Source organism: Varanus komodoensis, unplaced genomic scaffold (assembly GCF_004798865.1).
Source record: "Varanus komodoensis strain SLA01 unplaced genomic scaffold, ASM479886v1 scaffold25, whole genome shotgun sequence".
Classification (NCBI taxonomy): Eukaryota; Metazoa; Chordata; class Lepidosauria; order Squamata; family Varanidae; genus Varanus; species Varanus komodoensis.
In genome coordinates this window covers 9,480,884-9,508,023 of record NW_025335661.1, presented here as the reverse complement: position 1 = coordinate 9,508,023, position 27,140 = coordinate 9,480,884, and the positions used below count along the sequence as shown (strand labels likewise).

Sequence of the window (27,140 nt, the reverse complement as noted above, 5' to 3'; positions counted from 1 at the left end):
AAGTCATCCTTCAATGAAGAATTACTCTAAAATCACTGACCTCAGCCACAGTAACGGTGAACAAGGCAGTGAAAGACTGCTGAGGTCTTGCCAGATTGCTAAGGTGCCAAATTGTGCTTAACTGCCTGCAGCTGGGATGAGACATGAGGTAGTACATACCTAGGGAGATGGCAGGTGAATCAGGAATTGGCTGTGTGGGGTTTGGTCTCTTAAAAGTACTAAGGTAACTTACCATACTTTTTATGGAAGCCAGAAAGGCATATGATAGGATAGAATATCCTTTCTTTTAAAAAGTTATAAAATATTTGGATTTGGGCAAAATTTGTCAACCTGAATTAATCTAACGTAGCAATTAGCTTCAGCTAAGTTAATGGCCTTTGAATCACTGGTAAAAATGAGAAAAGAAATATGGAATCAAGGGGGGCTTTTCTAAGTGTATAATTAGTGTTGCACATATTTTAATAAAAAGCAAATATTAAGACTTCCAATGAAAACACTGACAAAATTAGTTATTGTTTCAACAAGTCTATACACTATTAGGAGATAATGTAGTTTCTGGAGAAGCTACAAGTGTAGTGAAAGCTAAATGAAAAGAAAAATACTCTGAGTATAATTCTCATGTAAACAACCATTAATAAATAAGGCTGTAAGAACTGGTCATTAGAATCAAGGTACTGCCAAAACTTCTAAGGGTTTTTCCTAGTCACTACAACACATACAGCAAAAACTAATGTTATTCCAACAATTTTATATATGGAAAATAAGAAAATAAGATTCCATATGAGAATGTTGCAACAGATCACTGAAGCAAGGTCTAGCATTACAAGATATTACCAAGCAACAATTTTGACAGCAGTTTGCAGAACAAGACCCAAGAAGAAACTAAGTAAAATGTAGGAAACTTCAAAAGATCATTTAAAAATTTTGAGGATTAAGATGTCACAGAACTGTCAACAGCAAATGTTTGAAGTATCAGATGTAAATGTCAAACTTTCTACACATCTTTCAAGAAAGTAAAAAGTTATTAGAAGGGTGAAATGAAGCTCACTGAAGAATTAATGGAAGTGAAGCTGTTTATACCACAGAGAATTTCTCTAGAAGTTATAAGAAAGTATGTACGGAGGAAAAACAGATTTTAAAAATCTATGACAATCCAGTTAATTGTAAGCAATATGCCTACAGCAAAGACTTAGAAAAACAGCAAACAAGACTTTGGAAAACCATCTTCAGAAAGTCTAGTGCATGATATAAATATGGTAGATCACAGGAACTGAAGATAAGCATTTGGAAAGAGGAAAGCTGACACAACATTTACAAAGAAAATGCAACTGTAGAACAGGAAAGATTCAGTGGCTAGAATGCTGTAAAGATTCTTAATGGATAACCCATGGTTTGTGGTCTTTCCCAGGATTTGTCCGACAGACAACTGAACAAACCATTGTTTATTTTCTCAACTGCTTATGCTCTGTCCTTTCTACTCTTTACTGTTTAACCCACTCACTCCCTGTTTCTGAAATTTTGCTGGGGGGGAGAGGTATTCTTTACTACCCTTGCTGGCCACCTGTATAGCCCAGAAAAGTAACCCATGAACAACCCATAGCTCTGGATTGACATGTCACCAACAATTCAGCTTTCAAACAAACCAGAGTTCATAACCAAACACAAACCATGACTTCTTTTTCTGAATTGCCCATGGTTAACATATCCTGGTTTGTCAGCATGTCTGGATTCACACTTAACTCAGAATTCAACAACCCATGTGTTGAATAAACCAATGATTAACTTTGTATGCAAACCACATCACTGTCAATACTTCAATAACAATGTGTAGATAGGGATATGCACATTATGTTCTACCATTTATGCAAGAAATGTTACATTTCCATCTGGATACCTTATATATCTGTAGCAGAATTTATATACACATCTCTTTTTTACATATTGTTAAAAACATTCTATGACATAGCAGCCATAAGGTTCAGACTTGCTGAATGAGAATGGGACATCACATGTACCCTCCTTTCATTTCCCTCTAGCTAGTTAAGGTATTGCATGTCTCATATATTTCAGTAGTACACATATGTATTACATAAGCAATAGATAAAGTTTAAAATGAAAGTGGGTTCATATCTAAACTGACTTTGAGAATCCAGCTTTAACTGGAGTTTCCAAGATCAGTGTATCTGCTTTTATCTTAAGTAGACTTGGCAACAGCGCACAATGGTGAAATCAGGTATGGTGAAGGGGAATTTGTCACTGAGGGATGGGAGGGTAGCATGTGCTTCTGAAAACCAAGTTCATTCAAGTCAAAAGAGCTGATACACCTGTCTTTCTTGTCAGTTTGTGTCTGCACACATACAAACTAAGATAATCTGCATGAGGGGCAATATTTGAAAGCTATATGACATTTATAATAAACACATATATTTTAGAGATAATGGAATGTGCTTACAACCAAACAATTTCACAGTACAAACACTAGTTTTTAAACTCTCTTTCAGTGCTTATTTTCTTACCCATCAAAATTATATTGTGTAAGGTACATTTGCAGCATGGAGAGAAAAATAAAATGTTGGTTATGAAATGGAACAAAAGAAAAAGAAAGCAAATATGAAAAACATAGTAAGTATTCTAAGTAAAGGCTAAAAACACAAAATTTTAAAGCTGATAAACTCATTCAAAGGTTAAAAAGGAAATAACTAGATTTTTTTAAAAAAGGGACAAACTGAGCAATAATAATGTTAGCAAGTTTTATTATTTTATATTGCTACTTTTTATTCCTACTTTCCCCTCACTTTTAAGAACATGAAAATATGCACATTATTATTTTAAAATGCTCACCTTGGGTTTACAATCTATAAAGGGCTTCCCATTAGGCTTTAATCCAATTATCTGAAATAAAGAGGATAATATCTATAAGAATCACTTTTCTGAGTGACTTTTATAAGAAAAATTGCACAGTGAAATATTCTAGCAGGGCAACATATGTTTTGCTTATCTCATATATCTTTTCTATGAGAAACTTTTCATTTACAGGCAGTTCCCAGGTTAGTAACAAATTCTGCTGAGAAAATGGAAATTTGTCTTTAAGTCAAATTTGTATGTAAGCAGGATGATGTATAGGTGACCCTCTATATTTGCGGGGGTTAGGGGCACAGTACTCCCATGAAAATGGAAAAACCATGAATATCTCTCCCTGCCCCCAAGTCACCAGTGCCTCCTCTTTCCAGCCAGGGAATGCTGGAGAGATTTCCCTCTCAGGATGGGTGAGACAGGAAAACATACTTTGGAGGCCTCCATATCTAACCTTTCGCCTCCTCTGTCTCTATGCTGATGACGGTTTTCTGCAGTATTTTTTTTTAATTAATAGGCTTTAGGGCAGTTTGTTCCTAAGTCCAGGTTGCTCCCAACTTGGACTTCATAACTCAGGGACTGCCTGTATACAAAAACTACATTCCCAACTTAGGAGCACATATATTAAGATTTGAGAGAAAGGTAATGAAGGACAGCTTTGCAGGTCTACTCATGCTAAAGCTTATATTCAGCTGGTCTGTTAGCACCACAATGTGCAAAATCATACGTATTGTCTACTAATGCACCTATTGAAAATAAGCAGCTTTGTTATGTTGCACTCATGTACACAGCCCTTCACCCAATTCCCTGGCAACTCTGCCAATGAGATTTGGCAAGAAACTCTGGACTGGATTCTGCTACAGTCTCATTAAGGTAACCAGCTCAGTCATAATAGTTTGGCAAGATATGCAGTGAATTTGTACTTTGCTTATTAGCTGTGGTACCTTTGCACTGGGTGCAAGACCGAAAAGATTTCTCAGTAAAGAAGAGAAATGATTAGCAAGCAGTCTGCAGGTTTAGGGGTTTCAATATGATCTTGCTTTAAACTACAGTCTCAGCAGTACTAAAGAGTGATGCCCCTCCACATGGCATTTTGAGCAGCAGAAATTCATTACTTCAAATTAGGCATGTAACACTAGTAGCTGAATCCAGATGGCATATGCAAGCAACATGTCACATAACATGCAATCAACTGTCCAAAAAGAAAATATTCAACTTCAATTAAGTTTGCAGCAGAGTTTTCAAGACCAATTACCGACCTTATCTTTCTTTGCAGAAAGGTACATTAACCCTGTACTGCATAGCTCTGTGAAGAACAGTTTTGGTCAATTGGTAGATAATTTCTTGTATGTCACATACTGCCCCTTGCTCTTGATAGTAGTAATAATGGAATTTAGCCAAACTACTATTTTACACAACTAGTATTACACACTTTTAATACAATTAGTCTAAATGAGAACCTCTGAAGTGAGCATGCAATAGCTTTAAACTAATTTTAAGTATGTGCACAGCTCTACATATACTTTCCGCTACACCTCTGAAGCACCCTAATGTAGAAATCAAAGAGAATCTTGCTCATACAGAATTTGTTTGCTTGGCAGCACACAGTAGATTGCTTAATAATTGTTGACTGATCACAAATTGCAAGGTTTGAAAAAAGTTGACAGCAAGATCTGGGTGACTTAGATAACAAGGAAGAGTAACTTCACTTACTCTATTCATTTTTATAATAACACATGGTGTTCCATTGGCATAACCAAAATTTTCATCCTGTAGTCCAGAGCATGGTCCCAGTTTACTGCGACTAAATTGGCACGCTGACTTGTTAACAGAATTTTGATCAAAGAGCTGTCCTGGAATGCACCGAATGTTCCTGGATTGCTTTGAATCATCATATGCTAGGAAAAGCAATACATCACATTAAATAATAGTTCAATAAATATGAAATTCTTCTTACTTTAAAATTAGTTACATAACACGCATTCTTCAATGTCGATGTTTATTTCCAAACATCTCTTCCCCACTGTTAAATGAAGAAATGAAATAAGTGGGGCAAAACAAATGCTCTGAAAGGCATTTACTACTGGAAATTAGAGATTGGGACAATTGTATCCGTTAGTAGCACAAACATCTGTCCTATGGCCTTCAAATTACCAGTAACTAGAACCACACCCTATACATGGCACTCTGCCCCAAAAGCCCATGCAGCCAGGTGTGAAATGAAGGAGTGAAAGCTCACCTCCTGTTCATTTCAAGGCTCTCTTTGGTCAAAGACTAGCTAAAAAGTAGCTGGCACCAAACAGCAACAGATGCTACTTGCTACATACTGTTTATTAGTTCTTTCTAAAACTACAATAAAGTCTACTACTGAATTAACATGTTTTAATTTGTGTTATGTTCCAATCACTGTGTAACACATGCTTTATGACACTACTTGATTAAGTTTCTGTTGAGTAACAAAAACTAGTAGTTCATTTTTAGTAGGACACTTGAGCCTTTTTTGCAGTATTTGATTCCAATGAGTTTTCCTGGAGTATATTCAAAGTTTCTGGGTTCCTTTAATTAATTATATCCTAGGAAAATTTCCAGTTATTAGTCTGCTTCTGCCTTGTGTTTTGAGAGCCATTATTAGCAAAGAGCCATGTTCACAAAAGTAAGTCTCACCAAACAGCAACAGCACTGGCTCTTCATTATTGATACCAAAACTTCAGTAAAGGCTGAGGCTGATATTGGATCATGAACTGTAAGTCACAAAAAATTCAAGGAATTTTCTTCAACTTGTACTAAATGTCAACACAGAATGGCCACTGTATACCTAACCCTCACACAATCTTTTAGGGGGCAACAGGCAGCAACCTGCTCAACTAATTGTTCCATATGTTGCATTACATCGCTTTGATTCAACAAAAAATAGTTTTGGCATATCTTTGAATGCTTCCTTTCTTTGCATAACAAAAAAAGGAATTTCTCCTCTAGGTGGAAATAAGCAGTTCATTCAAACAGCTAAACACATTCAAAAGTACGCATGCTATGAAGAAAGTGAAGATGGAAACTTTTCTGCCTGCGCCATAATACTGATACTGGGGGTCATTCCATGAAGCTGATTGGTGGGAGATTCAGAACAGATAAAAGGAAGTATTTCTTGACACAGGGCGTAGTTAAACTACGGAATTCACTGCCACAGGAAGTACTAATGACCACCAGTTTGGACAGCTTTAAAAGAGGACTGGACAAATCCATGGTGGAGAAGACTATCAATGGCTACTAATGTTAATGGCCGTGCTATCTCAAGTGCCGGGGCAATATGCCTGCATACAATAGTTGCTGAGGAGCTTGGGGAGGAGGTATCCCCTCATCCTGCTTGGATCCTATGGGAAGCTGGTTTGCCAGGGAACAGAGTGCTAGACTAGATGGACCACTGGTCTGATCCAGCATGGCTTTTCTTATGTTCTTACACCTGCAAGATACGCCAATTTCAAAAGCCAGAGTAAATTTTAAAGTGTGAGTGGATGATATACTTTTCCAGAACTTCATAATTCCATTCAGACAGCCTTGTGAGTGCCTTTCCTCGTTACAGCCATCTCACTTTGGTGTGGCGCAAGAGATATGTTTGCATGTTCCCGAACCACTCCGGGCAGAGAGCCTCAAACCACCTCAAATTAAGAACACTAGTTTTGAGATTTGCATTTTTTACACATTTTGCTAATACCTCTTTCATGAGCTTGGTAAATACTTCTTAACTGTGTAAGAAGCAGATAATCCATGTTGCATGTGGAACAACTTTCAACCATCTGAATCAATCCATTTTTTTAGTATGAAGCCATTCAGAGCTTTCAAAATGTCATCTGTTGGCAGCTCTTTGCTGAATGATCTCTTCAAGTTATTCTTTTCAAAGCATACTTCATATATGCAAGAACATACACTTGTTAGTTTATCTTGCAAAATGCCAACTTGTTTTAATATAGTGAACAACCTGTATTCTTAAATAACCAGAAATATCATTAATTATTCAACTGTAGTACCTAATAAAGAGTATAATTTCAGGTTTGAGGCCGCTGCTGGACCAGGTATTTCTTTACATATCAAAAACCCTCTCCAATTGTGTAGAGGCTTCCCCATTGCACTCTAATACAAGAACTGAGGATTTTAGACCACTTACTACTAAAATTGTAGAATTTATCGGACTTTTGCTTTTCTCAAACTTACTTTCAATGGCTTGTTTTTATATCTGAAGTATCTGAGCAGCTTTGATAGTTCCCAACTTTTGTTTCTATATATCTCAATATATGTTTCATTAGCCTGATTTGCATGTTACAAGAACCTACCATATTGTTAAAGCTACAAGCTAGAAAAACTTAGTAACCAATGGACTTTTTCCTTAATTTAACATTACATGCAAACAGGAACTCTGGCTTGTCCCTCCCCTTACAAAACAGAAAGCACTCGGAGATTGTTGTGGGAAAAAGACAAGGTTCAAGTTTGCAAATGATGCTAAAGAAACCATGGCCAGTTGCTCCTGCTTCTATGGGGTTGACTGAGCTCATTCATAAGTTACTTGTAATTTAAATAAATTATGGGTTGCTGTGATATGCAAAACAAACACTTTAAAACCAGCAGACTTTTTTTTTCAATACAAGTAAGTCCGTATTTAATTTAAATGTAGGGCATGCTAGCAGTACATTCCTGTTTGCACTTTCTTGGCAAAAAGGCATTTGTGTTCTCTAAAGTCTCACTGAAATTCATTCTCCTTTTCTTCCATGTTAGTTTGCCTTCACTTTCCCAAGGCATCTTCTCTTATTTTCTTTAATCTCCTCGTTTACCTTCTATTCATCTCTCCTCTCACCGTCATCCTGTCATCGCTTCTGCCACCTTTGTTCGCCTTTCTCTCTCTCTTATTCTGTCTGTTAACTTCTCTCTTTTTCACCTTCTTTGTCACCTTTATTTGCCCTCTGACTGTCCTTTGTGTCTACTCTCACCTTTCCAGGCCTGTAACATGTAAAATAATACAAGGTATGAGGGTGTCCAACCATGTGGAGTGGACCACACCCAGAATGAATGAGACCCAGTCAGATTTCAAGAGGTGAATGTATAAGAATCCACAGCTTGCCCTCCTGTAACACTTTCCATCCATTCACTCCCCTCTCATGCCCTGCAAAATTAACGCTGCAACTGTGTGCATAGTTATGTCAAAGTAAGAGCCACTAAAATTTCAAAGTAAATATGAATAAAATTGCACTGATAATCCACCCAACAGGAGTTGTACACAGAAGTGTACTGTCTTGTGTAAACAGGTTATTGGCTGAATTAAGCATTCAAGTGTACATTGCATAAGTAAAGCACCAGCACAACATACATACGAAGAAGCACCTGCCACACAAAAGACAAATTCACTCACTTTCATCAACATGCCCCATAAGTCCCTTTTAAAATATCAAAATAAATAGTGGTGATATTTCATATAATTAAAATCACTTTTAAGTCCCAGTCCCACACTCTCAACCACTACATTACACTGATTTTCCTGGGATGTCAGTGGAAAAATCAATGGAGGGAGGTGAGCCCAATTGCCTGTTGGACTTACCATGGCTTGTCTGCATGACAACTGATCCACCATGACTTATGGTGGGTTAATGACACATAATAATGTGCCCAGTGACTGACAGATGAGCATTACAATTGCTAGATTCAAGAGGGCAGAGTTTTAGTTTTGCCTCAGGCTCAAGACCTGATTATAAATGTTCTTGCAAAACACATTTTATTCTAATGTGAAAAGCTACAATGCTAGAGAATGTGTTTCTTCTTATAGGTGAGAGATGAATAGCAAATTATACCCTGGTCTAACTTCCCTTGGTTATTCAATTGCACTGCCAAGCAATCTACGGTGCCTGCTTAAAGGCTACAGCATGAACGGCTCTGCCCTGTCATTTCCCAGCTGTAGAAAACCACACCAGCTGCATGCTCTGCCTTCCAACTTTGGCTCCACAGACAGCATAGAAAGAACCGTGTTGGCTCTGAGGGTGGACAGAAAGTGTACCAACATTGGAGCTAGGACCTCAACTTTTCCTAAGGCCAGCTGGACAATGTCTGGTGACAGTAGGATTGCGCTGTAATAGTACTAGACACTGTACACATTTAAGACAGAGGGCCATACCCAATGGCTTAAAATCCACTGCAAGGTACAGTCAATCTACAGTTTGCCAAGTAAGTCACAGTACCACAGATTTGTTCATGCCATTAATGGCTGGGATTTGATGGGCATTCTTTGTTCAGTTAAATAGTTACCTTACTCAAGAGACTTTTCACTGGTTCTAAGCAGCTCCAAAGTACAGCACAATATCAGGGACAAGCCCAATCCTCTGTTGCCAGGATAAAGGATGAAACTCTTCACTATTAGTCATATAAATGCCAAAAGCTTTTTCTCACCAGCTAATGACATATTACCTTGTATGATACCAGAGAATCCTGGTGCTGAATATGTTCCCATCCCCTCCAATCTCAGAGAGACTGGTAGCAGCAGCATTCTCCACTACTTACAGCATCTGCGTTGTTTTAAAGAATAGTCCCATGCTGATTACATCACAGTGGTCAACCTCTGCACTTATAAAAAGGTGTGGATAATGCTTGCACAACCTCCATTCCCAAAGGAAGGTCACAGTCAACATACCTATGTAAGCAGCAAGAAGCATTCTTGGCCACCAACAGAAGCTGCTTTTGTAAAAGCTAGGAAACATCAGGGTGAGATTCTTTGTGCAGAATAGAGGCTGTCTAGGCTAAGAATTTACTTCTTTTTTAACACGGAGTGTACACATTTCTGACCATGTTTTTGCTAAATGCACAGAGAATGTTTACTGGCTTGAAAAAGACTTGCTGTTCAGAATGGAAATAGCTCCCAGAATGTTTAAGAAAGCTACCTAACCATCACAGAAAATAGCTAAGCTTTGTCAAACTGTAATAATTTAGAAGGAAAGGCACCTTCCATCATTTATAGGAAAGCTACCAGTATTTACTGTTAGACAGTAGTTTAAATAAGCTGTTTACAAATAAAAATATTTGTACATACCTCCAAGAAATTTATGAAGATTTTCCACATAGGGTCTATAAGATCTTGAGTCATTTCTAATTAGTGAGAATTCCAGTGCAGAATCTGGCTTTGGTGAAATCATAAGCCCTATAAAAATCCAAAGCTAACCGTTAGTCTGTAAAATTCCTTTGGCAGAATGATTTCCAAGATGTAAAATTAATATTTGGAAATGATCTCTTTATCAGGATCTTATATAAACACATAAATCACCAACACAAAATTGTCTGTATTGTACATTAATGTCCATAAGCAACTATAAATTAATTAATTAAGCAACTATAAATCATTGACATTCAAATGATTTAGAAGGAAAAAAGCTGTTTTGATTCCAGTTTACATTGTGATAACAAATTCATACAAGGAACATTCCACTAATAAGTGTGGATCTTCAGTAGAGATTGTCTTCCTGCTCCATTTACAGAACATCAATACTACCAGGTCCTACTAAGAGGGGTAAAATTATTAAAACTAATGAAATATGTTTTGGGGAACTTGGCAACTTTAAGCATTAAAAGCCTATCGACAATTCACTTAACATACAATCCTATACACATTTAGATAGACTAAGCCCTACAACTCTAAAACATAGTGCTGGAGAAGAGCTTTGCAAGTACCCTGGAGCAGTAGAAAGACAAAGAAGTGGGTTCTAGATCAAATCAAGCCAAAACGTTCCTCAGAAGCAAAAATGACAGAACTGAGGCTGTCATACTTTGGGCACATCATAAGAAGGTAAACTCCCTGAAGAAGCCAATCATGCTAGGGAAAGTTGAAGACAGAAGAAGAAAAGGAAGGCCAAACATGGATTGACTCCATAAAAGAAGCCACAGCCTTGAATTTAGAAGAGCTAAGCAATTCAGTCATTCATAGGGTTGTAATAAGTTGGAGATGACTTGATGGCACATAACAACAAGAATAGGAGGAAAATACATTCATGAACCTTTCAACTATGGTTTGACTCAGAAATATTCCCAATCTTCTAATCAACTGTAATCAGGTAAAAAAAAAAAAAAACCCAAAAACTCCTTTCCCCATTACTGTGATTTTTGGATAAAAGGACCTATTTACTGATCAGATACTCTGTGTTTCATCTGCAGATTTAACTTGTGCTTTTGCTATAAGAAAATGCCTGTTTATTAGTTTGCTGTATTTCTTTAGCTGTTTTGACAGTTTGTATATTTATTTTACTTTTTATATATCACCCCATTCCCATAGGTTTTAGGAGGTTTAGAGAGTTTCAGGAAGTCTAACCAGTTTAGCCACCCACTTTGTTGCAGATGAAGATGTTTTAAAACGAGGAATAACCATCATAAAGGAATTTAGAAACTAAGTGCAATGATGACAATGATAAATACTGCTAACTTAAGGCTAAAAAACTACTTTTATTGAAAACCCTTCTATTTATGTTTGAGTCTAGAATATACTTTCATATAAAAAGAGTACACACTTACCTGGACTAGAAATCCGGTCACGGTACTTGGGTATATCACTACTCAAAGTCTGAAGCATTACCCACATTGTGAATGTAAAGAGTGCAGCTAAGAAGCCATAGAATATGAGATAAAACAGAAGAATTAAACCTGTAAAAAATAAACGTTTAAGTTAGCAAAATGCTTTCTGATAAACCCACAGATGATTTTTAATATGTGTCAGCAGTGAGAAGGATGGAGGCATTGGGTAGTCATTCCCACAGATTGCTGGCTGCATCTAAGACTATTCAGAATCAGAAAGTGAAATAGATTACAGTGAAATTGGGAGGTTAGACTAGATCAAGGTTCTGAGATGGAGAAGGCAGAGGTAATTAACTCAAGGTCAAGCACTTCTCCAAGCCAAGCAATCTCTGGGAACAATCACAATGTACAGCTGGTGGGAGGGGTCTCTGAGGATGAGGAATTCTCAAACACAGGCCAGGCCGTCCCCTGCTCTCGACCCCATGGCAAGGCATCAGCAGAGGTGGGGTGCCCAACTGAGTGAGCAGTGTGTGAAAGATGTGCTTGCCTTCAGAAAGCTCCTCCTGAGGGGATGTGGTACAGGCATGTTCATAAGGACAGTCCCTAGAAATAAACACTGGACTGGGTTCAACACTGAATCTCTGCATGCTCAGAGATCCATTCTGGGTGATTTGTACTTGGGAGCAATAAAGAACATTTACAAGAAAAACTGTCTGTGGCTTTGACTACTCGAAGGAACAACCTTGGCTTATGACAGTATGAATGTTTTTATTTGGAAGTCAGAAAGTCAGTTTAAATCTGACACCCACCATGCTGAAATAAAACTAAGTTGCAAGATATTGTTTCTCCAAATCTCACCCCTGATACTTCAATTGTTGAAGTTCTGTCATTTAGAAGAGTGAGCAAGAGATCGTTTATTTTGCAATATGTCCACAGGTTTACTAATTAAAGACCTTTTAAATATCATACAAGGTCTTTACTTTGTATATTACTGACCAGGTGATCTTATAGCCAAGGTATACCTGCTAGGCCCAGATGGATTAAATGAAATCTCCTTGCACAAGACATTTACACTAATGTAATACAATGTCAATGGCACATTGCTAGAGCAAAGGGAAAGCATGAATAGATTTGGAAGGAAAGGAGGCATGGAGCCTAGTTTGCATTCTGTTCCCACTGCCAGAACCAATCAAACATCATACATACCTAATTGGTTGCGTAATATAACGTCAGAATGTTAACACTTGGCTATATTACTGGACTGCTCTGCATGCCATTTTTCCCTCCCCCAGTCCCCACTATTCATCCTCCCACTGCCCCCTGCAGCCTTACAGGAGGATATGATTCTGACTGGCAACTGAGTTCATGACAGCACAATGTGAAAAGTACACAAGTCCCAACAAGGGAACACAGTTCACATATCCAGACCCACAGCACAGGCCACACCTTTCTTCCCATTTCTAGAAAACTGAGAAAAGCTTACTGATGGGAACTTTTGTGACAGACAGACCTCCAGATATAAACACCTACCCGCACTGGAGCACCTCTTTATTTATGATACTGTCAAAACCCTTTCCTACATTGATACAAATTGTGACAATTACAGCCAGTCTATTGTCAGAGTGTTAGTTAGCAGGCATTGTCCCAGATCTCAAAACAAATGCCTTTACATTACATGAGGCTGAGGTGGCTTCTCTACTACCCCAAACAACAAGGGCAAATCTTCTATAATTTACCAGCTGCAAAGCTAAAAGAGCAGGCCCCAATATACTGCCTTGTGATGCAACAGTCAAGTGCACTTTCACTGCTGCTGCTAGTACAATAAACCAACCACCACAGTCACATGAAGCAAAAGAGATTATTGTTATTATGATACACTAAGATGTATCAGAGAAATAATCAGTAAGCACTTGTAACCAAGTAAATAGAGAGACATGGCTGGATGTGATGAAGTGAATAGAGAAGTTTTTTTTAAAAACATGGGTGAGACAAACTGTTAACTAAGGGAAGCTACTGCCCCATGTGTCCAGAAACTTTATTATACAGTAGCACTACTTGCAAAAGTATGCATATCTCTTTTGTTCCATTCTCCTCTGAAGTCATTTCACAGAAACTAATACGCTCTCTACTATCCAACTCACCCTCTATTCTTTCCTACCATTCAACTCAGCCCCCCAGCAATTCTCTTTCTCCCTGTCACTCTCAGCCCACCTACCCATTCCAGGGCTGCTACACTATTTCCCTAACATTGTAAACTAAATCCTCTTCGTCCTCCCTCATCCATTCTTTTGCTGTTGTTTGCAAAGTAGAAAGCCTAGGGAAAACCTTTACTAACTGCTGTTAAAAGGCATTCATAGGCATCCAAATAACAAACCTCTTCGTTACAGTTCCTCCCTACCACCAAAGTAGTCTCATCCGGAAAAAGTAAGGGCAAAGTTAATTTTATTTCTGTCTGCGTAACAACTAGATCAGATACCAAGTCTTTCCAACAGCTGGTTTGCACATAATTCTAAACAACTGTTTAGTATTATGACATGATGGAGCAAGCAGCTACAAGATCAGAAGCATTAGCTTCCCTTTAAATTAGCCAAAACATAGACTGTCATCCCAAAACTAAACTGCAGTTAATCCTAACTGTTGTGTATTCAATTGATTGAGCTTTAGAGCTCATGGTTAATTATTTAGATGATCACCAGTCATCTACAAAACTGGTTTTCGTGAACACCAGAAATAAATTTTAAACACAGTTTTAAGTATTTAAAAATAGTTTATTCCATAACACCCCTGAAGTGTACATCATTTAAAGTACTATACCTCATGTCAATCATGTAATCTGTCACTGAATGGAGTACTAATTTTAGCATATTCTCCCCCCTCACCCCCACATTCAGCAGACACTGAAACTCTGACCTAAGAACTTTGACATGCCTGCAAGATACAGGCTGTGATCAAAAACTATCTACATGGAGCCCTTTAAAATAGCGTTAAAAATCACCAGCTGTTTGGCATGCAGGTCAAGAGACCAAATCCTGCTCTCTATTACACCTCCTCTTGACCAACTTTACTATTTTTACAAAGCCGCACTTATGAGAGGAACCACATGTGTAGCACCCATTTAAGTTTGCAGTTCTGATCCTGCTAGTGATAAATACAGAAAAATCTTTGGGGTGACAAAAACCCTAACCATTTAAGTAGGCATATTTTCATATTACTTAAACCATGATCATACATTTAGACTGCTCCTAAGTGCATACACTTGAATGTGGGGATCAGCATCACAAGGACAGGTTCCAGCCCCCGCGTAGCATGTATGCATTAGCTCATCTGCAGTGTGCCTCAGCATGTAGGCAGTGGGATCAGAGCCTGTTGCACCCAGCATATATGTATTCTGAACATATGGAAAAGGCACTATGTTGCTCACTACAGCCCCTGTGTACAAAACATGAATTCCAATTTAAATATGTAAAATACCAATTGTCTGCCACATCTGATTATTTTCTACAGAAGAAATGTTAGTGCGGAACTCTAATAGCATCATTTCTGGCAGAAAAATGGAACCTAAAGTAATAAATAAACCTGATCTTTATTCAATAAAATCAGGGAAGCAAAACAAGATTTTACACATTTGATCAGAAGATACGTGTCTGACATCAGGAGGCAGATCTCTGACATTAGAATATGCAATCAGCTTTCTCAGCTGAAAGTGCATTTAAAGACTTTCAGATTCGAAGTGGACAATTGTACTAGTGGAAGGGAGGCAGGCTGGCTCCACTCAGGCTTCCCCTCAATTTTTTGGGGTGGGGCTGCAAGGGATCTTTGAGTGACTCATCCTCATAAGGATGATTAGTGCTAGAGTACACAGAGTACACACTGTTGCTGCTGTGCTTTGTAAGCATGGAGAAGACTATGAGGTGGGGCCATGTGCCACCCCAGGTCTGCTCTGCTACCAGTCTGCTACTAGTTTCTGGTCAGCGAGGAAAAGAGAAACTCATAGCCTGAGATTTTTACTGTGGATAGTGAAAACAGGGAGCTAAGCCATAGTCTCCCCCAACCTGGTGGCCTTCAGAGGCATTTGGACCACAGCTCCTAGAATCCCCACCCAGCAGGGTCACTGACTGAGAATTCTGTGTTGCGGTCAAAACATGTCTGAAAGGCACAAGACTGGGAAGGCTGCTCTAAGGCACTGGTAGAAGATTCAATCCATTTCCGCCTTTGTCTCCTTTAGCATAACTTAAGCATCGAGGCAAATGGGCAACTACTTTCTGGGATCTTTAGCAGTCAAGATAGTGCTTGGTTGACATGCTTGGTTGTTTCACTTGGTAAGATCACAGACTTAGTCTGGCCATAAGACAACCCACTAAGTTTGAGTAATCAATACATTATACTTCAGTCTGGATCTCCAACAAACCTCTTACGTGGTACCTATTTCACTACTAAGACTACACTGCACTACTTTGCCATTGCAAATTAAAATACATTTACTAAATTATGCACATATACACAAACTTTATTACACATTAGCAAGCAAATCTTATGACACCACATATTTGGTGGCCCTCCATCTCAAATTCACACAATTGCCAACAAACAAACAAACAAACAAACAAACAACCCTACTTCAGTACTCCAATTAAATGTGCTATAGTCAAAGTAAGAGTCAAGGAAACGAGATACATAAAAGTTTGGAAAACAACATGAATGATTTAGGATCTCAGGGATCCAATGAAAACTGACAAAGAAAAATAAGATGCCCATGTGGCTCTTTCTCTCGAGGCTCTGAAGAGCAATGACACTGATAATATACAGCCTATTTCTGGCTTTCACTGCTCTTTTCAGAGATTCCTGAGGGGAGGGCACTTTCTACTTTATCACCTGCAGAGAAAACAGTGTAAGTGGATATCATCAAGAGTCGGTGTAACATAGTACTGGACTGGGACTTGGAAGTACTGGACTGGGAGTACTGGACTGGAACCTGGAAGATCTGGGTTTAGTCCCCAGTTGGCCATAAAGTTTATTAGATGATTTTGGGCCACTCACTATCACAGGCTTGCTGTGAGGATACAATGGAGCAGAGGAAGATTATGTAAACTACCTTGGGTTCCTTGCAGGAAAAAGATAGGATATAAATATGATTAATAAATAATCTAGTAGTAGTGCATATTAAACAAGAAAGAAAACATGAATCTCCCTTATCTTTACCTTATGCTCATATCTAGTTGGACTAAGATGATAGCCTCTTTCACTGGCATGTGTACATATATATTCCCATGCTGTTAAAACCTTCCACCTTCAGGTGGCAGCATGCTGATGTAAGAATATGGCTAAATAAGAGAACAATATTGCAATGGAGAAATTCAAAGTATCTTCATTTGGTTTGAGAGCATTATATTTTATATTTTAGATAGTTTCAAAAATAAGGCCTGTTTTATTTTGCATTCTCTCTAAAATGCACCATTTTGGTATCTTCATCTCTGCACAAGTTCTTGCACTAGATATTTCCTTAGGAAAGGCATTCTGATGCCCAGTCTCAAATGTCAAAAATGTTTAATAATTCCATAAAAAGACATCCCCATAATATTGATAATGAAAGAAATTCCACATATATGTTAGCTGGTCATGTCTGGATCCATTTAATAAGCTTAAACACATTCCTTATTACTGAATCATGACCCCTTTTGATGAAAATCCACTCCTGTTCTTATTTTACTATCATACCTTTCTGAATGACATTGGCACTATTTTGCTCAAAGTCTGACAGCACAATTCACTACAGAGCAGCACTATCAACTTGCTACTCGTTATAAACATACCTAAAGTATAATCAATTAAATCTCTAAGTAATGCTCCTGGATTTAAGGTGTGGTTCCTTTTAGAAGTGAGGTTATTGATTTACTTCAATATTAGCATGGAAGGAGCCAGAGGATAGGATCAAGGGGGCATGAAGAGGAATTAGAAAAAGATAATAGCGTAATATCCTTAACTATGACTGGGAGGGGAAGATAAGTTTAAGAAAGTGTAGAACAAGGAGAAAAGAGTAGGACAGATCAGAACAGGTAGTCTGAGACTTCTACCTATCCTGTATATGAAAGTGCATGGTCCATATTCCCAGTCTTTAATGTTCCATTTAATTCCAAGATCTTCCACAGCTTAAAGTTGCCCCTGGGAACTGTAGAAGGGCCAAAAAAACCCCACTTTTCCTCTAATTAATTTCGGTCTCCCACCTTTCCCTTTAGGAGATGCATTCTAGTCCCTACCTAGAATGAAGAAGGGCTTACAGGACAGTATCCTCACAGGTGAAAGTATGCTGAGCACAATTAACATAATCATCTTCCCCTGAAAGTCCAGTGCTCCTTTCCCTCCTCCAACTCCCGTCCAGCAGCTCTTCATAAACACACGCATTGCATAAAAATACAATCCAAAGAACAACTTGACTTTTAAGAACACACACAGGGACATAAGAAGCTACTTACTGTAGTAATAATACTATCAAGTAGCTTTCCATATTCCTATATATGCTCAAGCACTGAGGTAGGTGGACTGATCATTTGCCTAGCCCAGTACTGCCTACAATGACAGGCAGTGGTTTTGTAGGGTTTTATTGCAAGATACATCCCTGGATCTACCTGTAGATGCCAATGATCAAACCTGGGACCTTCTGCATGTAAAGCAGATGTTCTAAACCCCTGAGGATGCAAAGCATGTGCTCTTCCAGGAAGAGAGGTGAGAACATTCAAGATGTTCTCTAGGGCAAGCCTAGAGAAGGGAGAAGCTCGGAAAGGATACTTTCCAACAGAAGAAAACAGCAGAAAGGCACATATGAATGGGGTTTAAAAGTGGTGCAAACTGATTTAGCACAGTCAGAGGACTGCAGAATTATGAACACTATAGCAAAGGCTGATCTTGCATGTTTTATTTTTAACATAGCACACCTCAACTTCTAGCTAGGGATTGATCTTCAATTAAGTCTGGAAACAAACTGGCAATCATTATGTTCTGTGTGGCCAACTAAAGATAAATAAATGAAATAAATAAATATTTCCTATTCACAGATAAATTGGCATGCAACCCCTACACGGACAGGAATATAAGATGTACAAAATCAGGAACTCTAAAAGGCCTGGAAAATCTCCTGTCACCCCCACCCACCTTACCTCTGATTGCAATGGGTCCAAGATGAAGGCCCCCACAAGTTGCTCCTTCCTCTGCTATACTGATGGAATCATTAACTCTGCCCCCAAGCAACTATCACAGGTTCCTCTATGGGCCCTCTAGTTAAAAACTAGAATAATCATATTAGAACCCATGGCTGTACAGTGATCCTTCCCCCACGTAAAAGAAATCCACCAGATCTTTGAGCATAGGATGGAACATGACTGTGTGTCACATGCGGTTATAACAGTATGGTGCTATATAAACACATGGCAACAGTATCAAATATAAATATCAAACAATATCAGAGCAATTTGAGCAGTTATTTTTTCTTGCCACAAGAAAGCAAATTAATATCTAAGTCCAAGTCAGATTTAGTTGATTTTGAATGTTGCCTGTTAAATACATTTTCTACTTTGCATAAGAATTGTTTATAAATAATGTGCAATTTTTACATTTGTTCCTTATAAGTAGAAGTATAGAGAGGTCACCTGCTCCACCACACACAACCAGTGCTTCTAAATTCTAGAGTTAATTCAAGACTTCTGCTTGCCTACATATTATTGTGATGCAAGTGGTAATTTACTTGCCATCATCTTTGTGGGTTAACTTGAAAGCAGTTTTACTTCTTGCTGAGAACCCTACTTAAGAATAATCAAGACATTCACTTTCCTGTCACATCTCAAATAATGCAGAATGAATGGATATTTAAAATTATTTCTATGAAAATGACTAAGACGGAGAATTTTTTTACTGCATAACTTAGGCAAAAAATGGAAGAGGGAATGCAATGATAACATACCACACATTTCCCAAAATCATACAAAATTCCTGAAAGACTGGTGCACAAAGCTGTGGTCAATATTCCAGAACAGGTGGGAAGTAGGGGCTAATATCTAGTTTTCCCTTCTCTTTTAGCAGCCATGGAAGATGTACTAAGCATCCTTTATAACCAAGTATTCTTTCTCCAGGAGTCTAATCCAAAATCAAGTAGCACAAAGCCTTTCTAGGGGAGGTTTTATTGCACAGGGAATGTGCAACCTCTGCTAAATGATAGAAGATAGAATTTTTCCCAGGGTATCAACTGTAAGGAAATCTTATTTGTTCTACTCCTGAAACACAAGGGTTGATTAACAATCAAAGTGTTTACAAGCAACAATTTAAATCACAAGGAGACAACATTGTTTAAAGCTGCAACCCTACAGGCATATACTGGACATATACTTCACAGCACATATATTATGGCCTATAAAAACACTTTTGCTCATATATCTCATAAGTTTCCCCTCTTATACTATTTTATCTACTTAAGGAACATGAGGACATTGAGCAAAAGTACTTGCATGGAGTCAGGAAGTGCACAGAAATTTCCAGAAAAAACTGGGCAGGAGCCTACTGGGCAAAGTTTTTCCACGAGATGGAAAATAAACATGCAAGAGCAGCACTTCATGAATAATTAAGGAGGTGGTGACAAGCTTCTCTTGAATTATTTCCAGGTAATTTATTTGTCAACATTTATTTCTCTGGCTTCCAGGCAAAGTCCAACCCACAAACTATGTGTCATCCAGCGCCAGTCCCTTTCTTTCCCCAGCTGTACACACTAAGTCCAGGGCAGACCTCTAGCTTCCTTTCTGCCCCTTCAAATTCACAGTCCCAAGCAGCTGAGGGTTCAACCCCTATGTACCACACAGTGCTCAGCCACCTACATGAAGCAGGCGTTCTTCTAATCCTTCATGTTTTCCTTCGAAAAGAACAGAGAGGAAAACATGCATTATCATTACAAACTCTCTAAACCATCACCACCACTTGGATCCCAGATATGTCCTCACGTGGACAACACAGTTTGAAAGTACAGGAAGAGAGCTACAAACTGGCAGTTATTCATAATTTTAAAAATTACTCACTACTGCACTCAGCAGGCAGGGAATAGGTATTCAGACGCCCACCACAGGTCCTCAACAGATAATTCTGGGGAGATACAGCTGGGAGTTTCAAAGAGGCAGGACACTGATCACAATGCTTGTGATGACTTGCAAAGTTTCAGCCTCCCAGTATTCATCAGATAATGATATTGTGCAACTATTGTGCTATATTTCTACTGTTTGTGCTAAGCCGGAAAATCTGTTTTTTACATAAGAACCTAAGTCTATGGACTTATTTTAATTTGAATCAAATTAAGGTATCATTTCAAAACAGGCTATTCTAGAACACTAGAACTGAACTTAACTAGAATTGCTTAACTTTAAAAATGTATCTAATTTGAATTTTGCTGTTTTGAGAAAATACAGAGCTGGTTTTACATTATGAAAGAAGCAGCAGCAGCTCAGGCTTATGTTCTCCCTGCCTCCCCCTTGCATGGCCATAAGACTGAAAGTTTCCACTTTCCTTTTAAACTACTTGCATTTTAGGGTGCAATTCAATGAGACTGCCTCAAACCCTCTGAACTCTTCCTATACAAGGCAGGAGGAATACAGAGGTGAAGGTTGCCTCCACAAACCTCCCACTCTGCAACACAGTTTGTTGGCTGTCCAACTGTGGCACTTCAGAAGCAGAGAGGAGGCTGAGGCATCACCAGGGTAAGCTCTATCTTGGCAGTCCTGGCTGCTCCCTCCCTGCCCCCTGGAAAGGCCACTGAACCCCTCCTCCAATCACACTGTTACAAGAAGCAACCAAAGCAGCTGTAAGGGCAGATGGAGTTAGGACTAAAAAATCCTATGGCCCTTTAGATGATATCTAGAAGGCCACAGTATTACTCTACCCACTATTTCACATCCTAAACTGTTATTAATCTTGGTTGATTGAAACAAGCTAGCTTTGTAAAATAAGGCTGAAATGGCTTATTTTCCCTAACCAATGTTAGTAATGAAGAATTATTAATCTAAAACTGAAATAAAAGCTTCTGAGCTCCTCCTCAAGGCCACACCAGGAGAGTAAAAGTATGCAAACTCCAGACTTGCTATGGCTTGTTCTTATCACACCGAAGTACAGCGTAGTGTTATATCCAAACCCAGTCCATAGCCTTTACATGTTTTGCAAGTGAATAACTGCAAGCCTATCCCATCCCTGCAGCATTTTCATTTTTTGTTTATTTAATTTTTGGTAAACTTAACTGCACAGGCCCTTCTCAGCAGGTACACACAGGCATTCACCAAACAGATGACACTACACTACAGCATGGACAGAGCAAAGCAAGCTACAGATGAAAGAGAGAGGAAGGAATAAAATGGAATTTGTCTTGGTCTACTTGTAAAAGGAGACTGCTCAGTGCTGAAAAATGAAGGACCTTAAATTTGTGCTTGGAAATTGGAAAGTACAGTACAGCGTATGCCCAATCCATTTCAACTTGCAGCCTTTCTAGGGTTTAACATAATTCATACTGTTTCAGCATCACTTTAAGGATTTTGCTTTTTTCTTGATGAATCTTTGGTGCTTCTCCTCCTGCCCAGAGCCAAAATAGGCAGCAGTAAATGGAGAATGGATGAGGCAGAAACAGAATGCTGATTAATTTGGATTCTTCACTTTATATCACAAAGGGTATGCAAAATTTCTATTAGACTTTATTTCCCTTCTGCCACCCAATCTTCCACCATGCTGAAAACACCCATCATTACAGGACAGTCAAGAGGATTGACTAGGAACATTTATTTTATTTTAAGGGATGGGGGAAATAAAAATGAGGCTGTGTCATATCTCCAAATATTGGTGGGGTGGGGGGAGGTGGGCTACATGAACATTCATAAAGCTTGAGGCACCCAGATCCTGCATGTCCAGAATTTCAGGGTGTTTTCTTATCTGTACACCAGTACAAGTTTGGAAGTGATAAATAGGCAGTCAGTGTGGTGTAGTGGTAAAGAATGTTGGACTGGGACTCAGGAAATCTGGTTTCTTGCCCCCTTGGCCGTGAAGCTCAGCGCATGATTTTGGGCTAGTTACTAACACTCAACCTAAAATGGTTCTTGTAAGCCAGCTTGGATTCCTTGCAAGAGGGAGAAAGATGGGACATAAATGTTGCATGTTAATATACACATTAGCAAGTAAGTTTCATTAAATGTAATGGAGCTTACTTCTGATTACATATGTACAGTATACTATGCACTGTACAGGACTGCAGTGCAAGTTGCCTGTAAGCTTTTACATATCAATAGGAATAGTGAGTGTTTCAAATAAATATAACATGTGTGAAGTGTTGACCTGTTTAGATAATTGAAAGAAGTTTTGCCCCCTCTTTCAGCAAGAACAAATAGCAGAAAACTGTCTCTTCATTAGGACAATACAGTTTTCCTATTATTTATATTTGCCTTGTTCCTGGCACTTCAGTTTTTCTCCACACTCCCTGTAAAAAGTGGCCCCCTTTGAACTGCCAAAGTAGAAAATGTTCCAATTCACAACTGGATTTTCTCCATTCATTCAAAGTCATGGATGGCAATATGCACTTTAGACCCTTTTAGAAAACTGCAAGAAATAACATGCATTGTAATTTACTAGAAACGAGTCAGAAGGGGTCTCCCGGGCCATTTAGTCAGACTGTGGCTTACATTACATTTATATCCTGCCTTTTTTTTTCATTTTACAAGGAACTCTAGGCAGTTTATATAGTCCTCCTCCATCCCATTTTATTCTCACAATCACAATCTTGTGAAGTGGGTTAGGTTGAGTGTGCGTGACTCTGGGGCTTCTGGGGACTAGAACTGGATCTCTCAGATCCCCATTCCAATATTCCAACCACCACACCACACTGGCTCTCAGCATGTACTATGCCAAGTACCCAAACCGATCCAGTTATTTAAACACTCCTTTTTACACACAGAATATACATTAAGCATGAAAAATGTCACCCCTTCACCCCCAAAGGTCTTGTGGAATAATTCATAATGTCAACATCAAGTTACAGCTTACCTATTATAAACGTATTATCAATAAAACAACTACTAAGGAACTAATTAATAGTTTGAATAACTATTATATCACTCATTACCGAAATTAAATATCAAGACAACTTATCAAAGAATCAAATTATTAAAGCATTTACTATTAAAACTTCGTTCCACACAGCCTGAGGAAAAACCACCCACAGTATATCCAGAGATACTTACTACAAATGCTCTCTTTCAGGCTCTTAAGTATTCTTCACAGCCCTATCAGCATGTACATTGTTCTTAACTTCTATGTTACCATTTCTCATTTGTTCAGCCTACACACCTAGGTTATTCCACACAGAGGGTTCTAGGATCTATTGCTAATCAAAATGCACTGGGCAGTTATTCCTTCTTTTCTCTTTAGAAATAAAACCTAAAGTGGTGAAAAAATATTGGGGGGGGGGGTTTAAAATGTTAAATTATTTCACCTGGACATACACACCTATAAAATTACATGAATAAGGCACTGAGATCCCACCATAAAAACCTCATCTGGAAGCACCTCTCTTTTGGAGTGCATGCTGAAGGCTTATATTCCCTCCATGATTGTATTAACTCATTACTAGAAAAGATTAGAATTTCTCCTTTACTCAACTTGCAAAGTAACTAGGGAGATCTTATTTCCATAAGAATGAGATCACAGCAAGCCCTGACAGCCTGGGAAGAGTCCATATGCATATTCTGTTGTAGGTTCCTCATCAGCATATGTGCAAGCAAGAACAGAACCATTTATGCAAAGAGGCATCTCCAGTGTATATTCACTGCTGTGATTCTAAAGTCAGTTTCTTCTGCAACTTCCTTAATTTACACTTCCTTAAAACGTGAAGAACTCTTACCCTTAAAGTTTAAGAGAAAAATTGGTATGAAGAAAAAATCCCCACTTGCGACCCAAGCAATGTGTATGAAAGTGTTCAGGGTATTCATCAAGTCCTTTCGTAGATCTGTATGGACTGGATTATTCAAATTATCAACCACAGAACAAAAATTAACGGAAGCATGAGTGCCGGAATTAACAATAAAGGCATATGCTTGCCAGCCTCCCTAGACACCCACGCAATTAATCCGTGGGGGCCGGAGTTACCTACTAACGAAAAGACAAAGACGCCTAGAAGGGAGAACCCCCCGCCCGCCCCATCAGGCTTTTTCACCGCCCGTGCAGCCTCAGAGCAGCCGGAGCAAAGGCGCCTCGCCGCCGGCGGCAGCGCGTGGCGAGAACGCTGCAAGCGACAGCGCCCGGAGAAGCGCAGCCGAGGCGGGAATCCTTCCCTCCCTTTCTCCGTCCCTGGCATGGCGGGGAGCGACTGTGTGCGAGTGCGACGGGGAGGGGGACTCCCTAAGAGGACCCTGCCTCGTCCACACTGACGCAGCTTGCCAGGAAGGAGGAGCCTGACGGTGGCAGGGGGTGGTTCCTCCGTAACCCCCGATGGAAAGCGGAGTGGAGAGGAGGAAGGAGGAAGGCGACGAGTCAGCTGGGGACGGCAGCCCCCCTTTTCTTTTCACAATGGGCCCGTCCTCGCATGAGGCTCTGCCCAAGCAGCCTCCCCTCTCCCCCCACCCCGCGAACGAAAGTCGAGGGAGGAGAGGCGCGGCGAAGCCACCTCAGTGGTGCCTCGAGGATGCCGCCACCGCCGCCTCCCGCCCGCCCGCCCGCGCTGTCTCCTCCCGCCTCCCGCTGTCATGTTCGCTCTATTTTTAGACTCGAACGCGGCGCGTGTCAGAGCGCCCGGCCCGCCGCGCGCCTCGTGGCCCCCCGTCAGCGTGGAGCGACGGGCACGCAACCCGGGCAAGGCAGAGCAGACCGCGCGTCTCTTCGCCTTCTTCTCCCCCGTCAGCTCCGCAAGCCCCGATCTCCCCACGCGCCCTTACCCCAGCTCTTGGCGGTCCGCCCCAGAAATTCGCCGCTATTCGGATTGTAGATGAATTGCCGCCACTCAGCCATAGACTGGCGGAAGGGCTTCTTCTCCTCCTTGGCCATAGCTATCAGCGAGAGAGAGAGACTGAGCGCGAGAGGGGGGGCGGAGGAGGGCAGGAGGGGCTGCTGCTGATTCCCGGGCGGCGGTGGCGGTTCCCTGCCGAAACAACAGCGGATCCTCGAAACCGCTAAGTAACTATCCCTCAGGCGCCCGGCGGGAGAGCAGAAGAGAGGAAAGGAAAGAAGGGGCTGGGCCAGTCACACGCACTGAGAAGAGTTGCTCGCACCGCCTCTCCCCCACTCCGACTCTTACGTAACTCGCCTAGGAGCCAATCGCCGCTCGCGTCGGCTCAGCGCCCAGACGCCCACTCCGCCCCCTTGCACTGCCACCTGCCGGGCGCACGAGGGCACGGCAGGCAAGGCTGGCTGGTCCAAAGGCGTTTGCCTACATCGGCGGCGGCCGAATGGTCGGGTTTTGTATGAGGGAGTATGGATGGAGAATAACAGGGGAGCGAGTGCAAAGCCCATCTCCTCCCTCTTCTTCTTAATCATGGGTCTCAAAGGAAAGACGACACTTGCTGTCCACATGTCGGTAGACCAATGATGGCGGTGTGGCTCAGGGCTGCCCACCAGCAATCTGTAGCTTCTTGGGGTCAAAAGAAGGCCAGAGGGATGTGAGATAAATCGAGCTCTTTTTCTCACTTTGGGGGATTTCTCCTTTGCCTTGACCATATAAGGTATGAAACGTTGCAATAGTTAGGTTGAAAGAAATAGAGCTAAACTCACACATCTGAACTCAACTCTGCTTCTGAATTCAGGATATTGAGAAATTTAGCTTAAATAATAATCCGTACAGAAATTCATTGGTTGCCTTGTGTCACTTCATGCACAGCTACACAGAATATTTGCAGTACTCCTGCAAGTTTGAATTATACTTTGACAAGAAGGGTTGCCAGCTTAAATATATAATTAAGAATACTGAGTTTTCAAATTCCAACAGCACACAGAGCTATTCAGTACTTAAATCTTTTCTGGTATGAAGTACTGGAAATCTGGGTGCATGCAGAACATACCTTAATAAGCTCCCACAAGATAAATTGGGCCAGAAAATGACATTTCTGGGAAAAACTACAAACATCATGCTTTTACTAGGGAAAACTAGGATAAAACATATATCAGACCTTGACCTGATGCAATATGCAATAGTACAAACACAGAAACTGGCTGATAAATTTAATCCCAGCAACGTCTATTGGAGGAATGGGACCTGACAATTCCTGTCAAACTGTGGGGGTCACTTGTCAATCGTGTAATTGATAAAGAAGCAATGTCTTGCCCTCTCTCCCTCACAGCCAACACAAATTGCTAAGTTTAGACAGATCAATATTTTTAGCCCATTTTTGAGTATAAATCCCAGAACTCACTATCCCCTAATTTGGTTATAATAGTGGAGCACAATTTGTCAGACTCACCCTTGACATCAGGATAACTCTTCATCCATCTGATGAAGTAGCTTGGAGTCCATGAGAGCATCTTGTACTGTATTTAATGTATTACTTCAAGGTGCACTAGACTTTTTGTCTGTTGCAACAGACAAAAATGACTACCCCTCTTGGACCAGTGGGACAGAATAGGAGTAGATATCTACAGTTGTGCAATTATACAGCCATTCCATGGCAGCAATTCCTTGTCATTGCCAAAGCAGAGCCGCTCAATACTTGTCACTGAAGATGTGATCGTGCAGGATTTATAGTCATCCATTCCAAACAGATTGAGGTCCC

At 40.0% G+C, this 27,140-nt stretch overlaps 1 protein-coding gene across 1 annotated transcript in view; it reads right to left on the bottom strand.

Annotated features, from left to right (window-relative positions):
- The window catches only part of ATP1B3 (ATPase Na+/K+ transporting subunit beta 3), a 28,493-nt gene extending 2,874 nt beyond the window's left edge, over positions 1-25,619 (bottom strand). The window contains exons 1-5 of the mRNA XM_044432681.1: positions 25,314-25,619; positions 11,383-11,511; positions 9,914-10,021; positions 4,567-4,751; positions 2,842-2,892 (exon numbers count right to left, since the gene is read on the bottom strand). Coding sequence (XP_044288616.1) covers positions 2,842-2,892; positions 4,567-4,751; positions 9,914-10,021; positions 11,383-11,511; positions 25,314-25,422 — 582 coding nt within the window. The 5' untranslated portion in view covers positions 25,423-25,619. The remainder of the gene's footprint in view (positions 1-2,841; positions 2,893-4,566; positions 4,752-9,913; positions 10,022-11,382; positions 11,512-25,313) is intronic.
- Between the last annotated feature and the right edge of the window lie 1,521 nt (positions 25,620-27,140).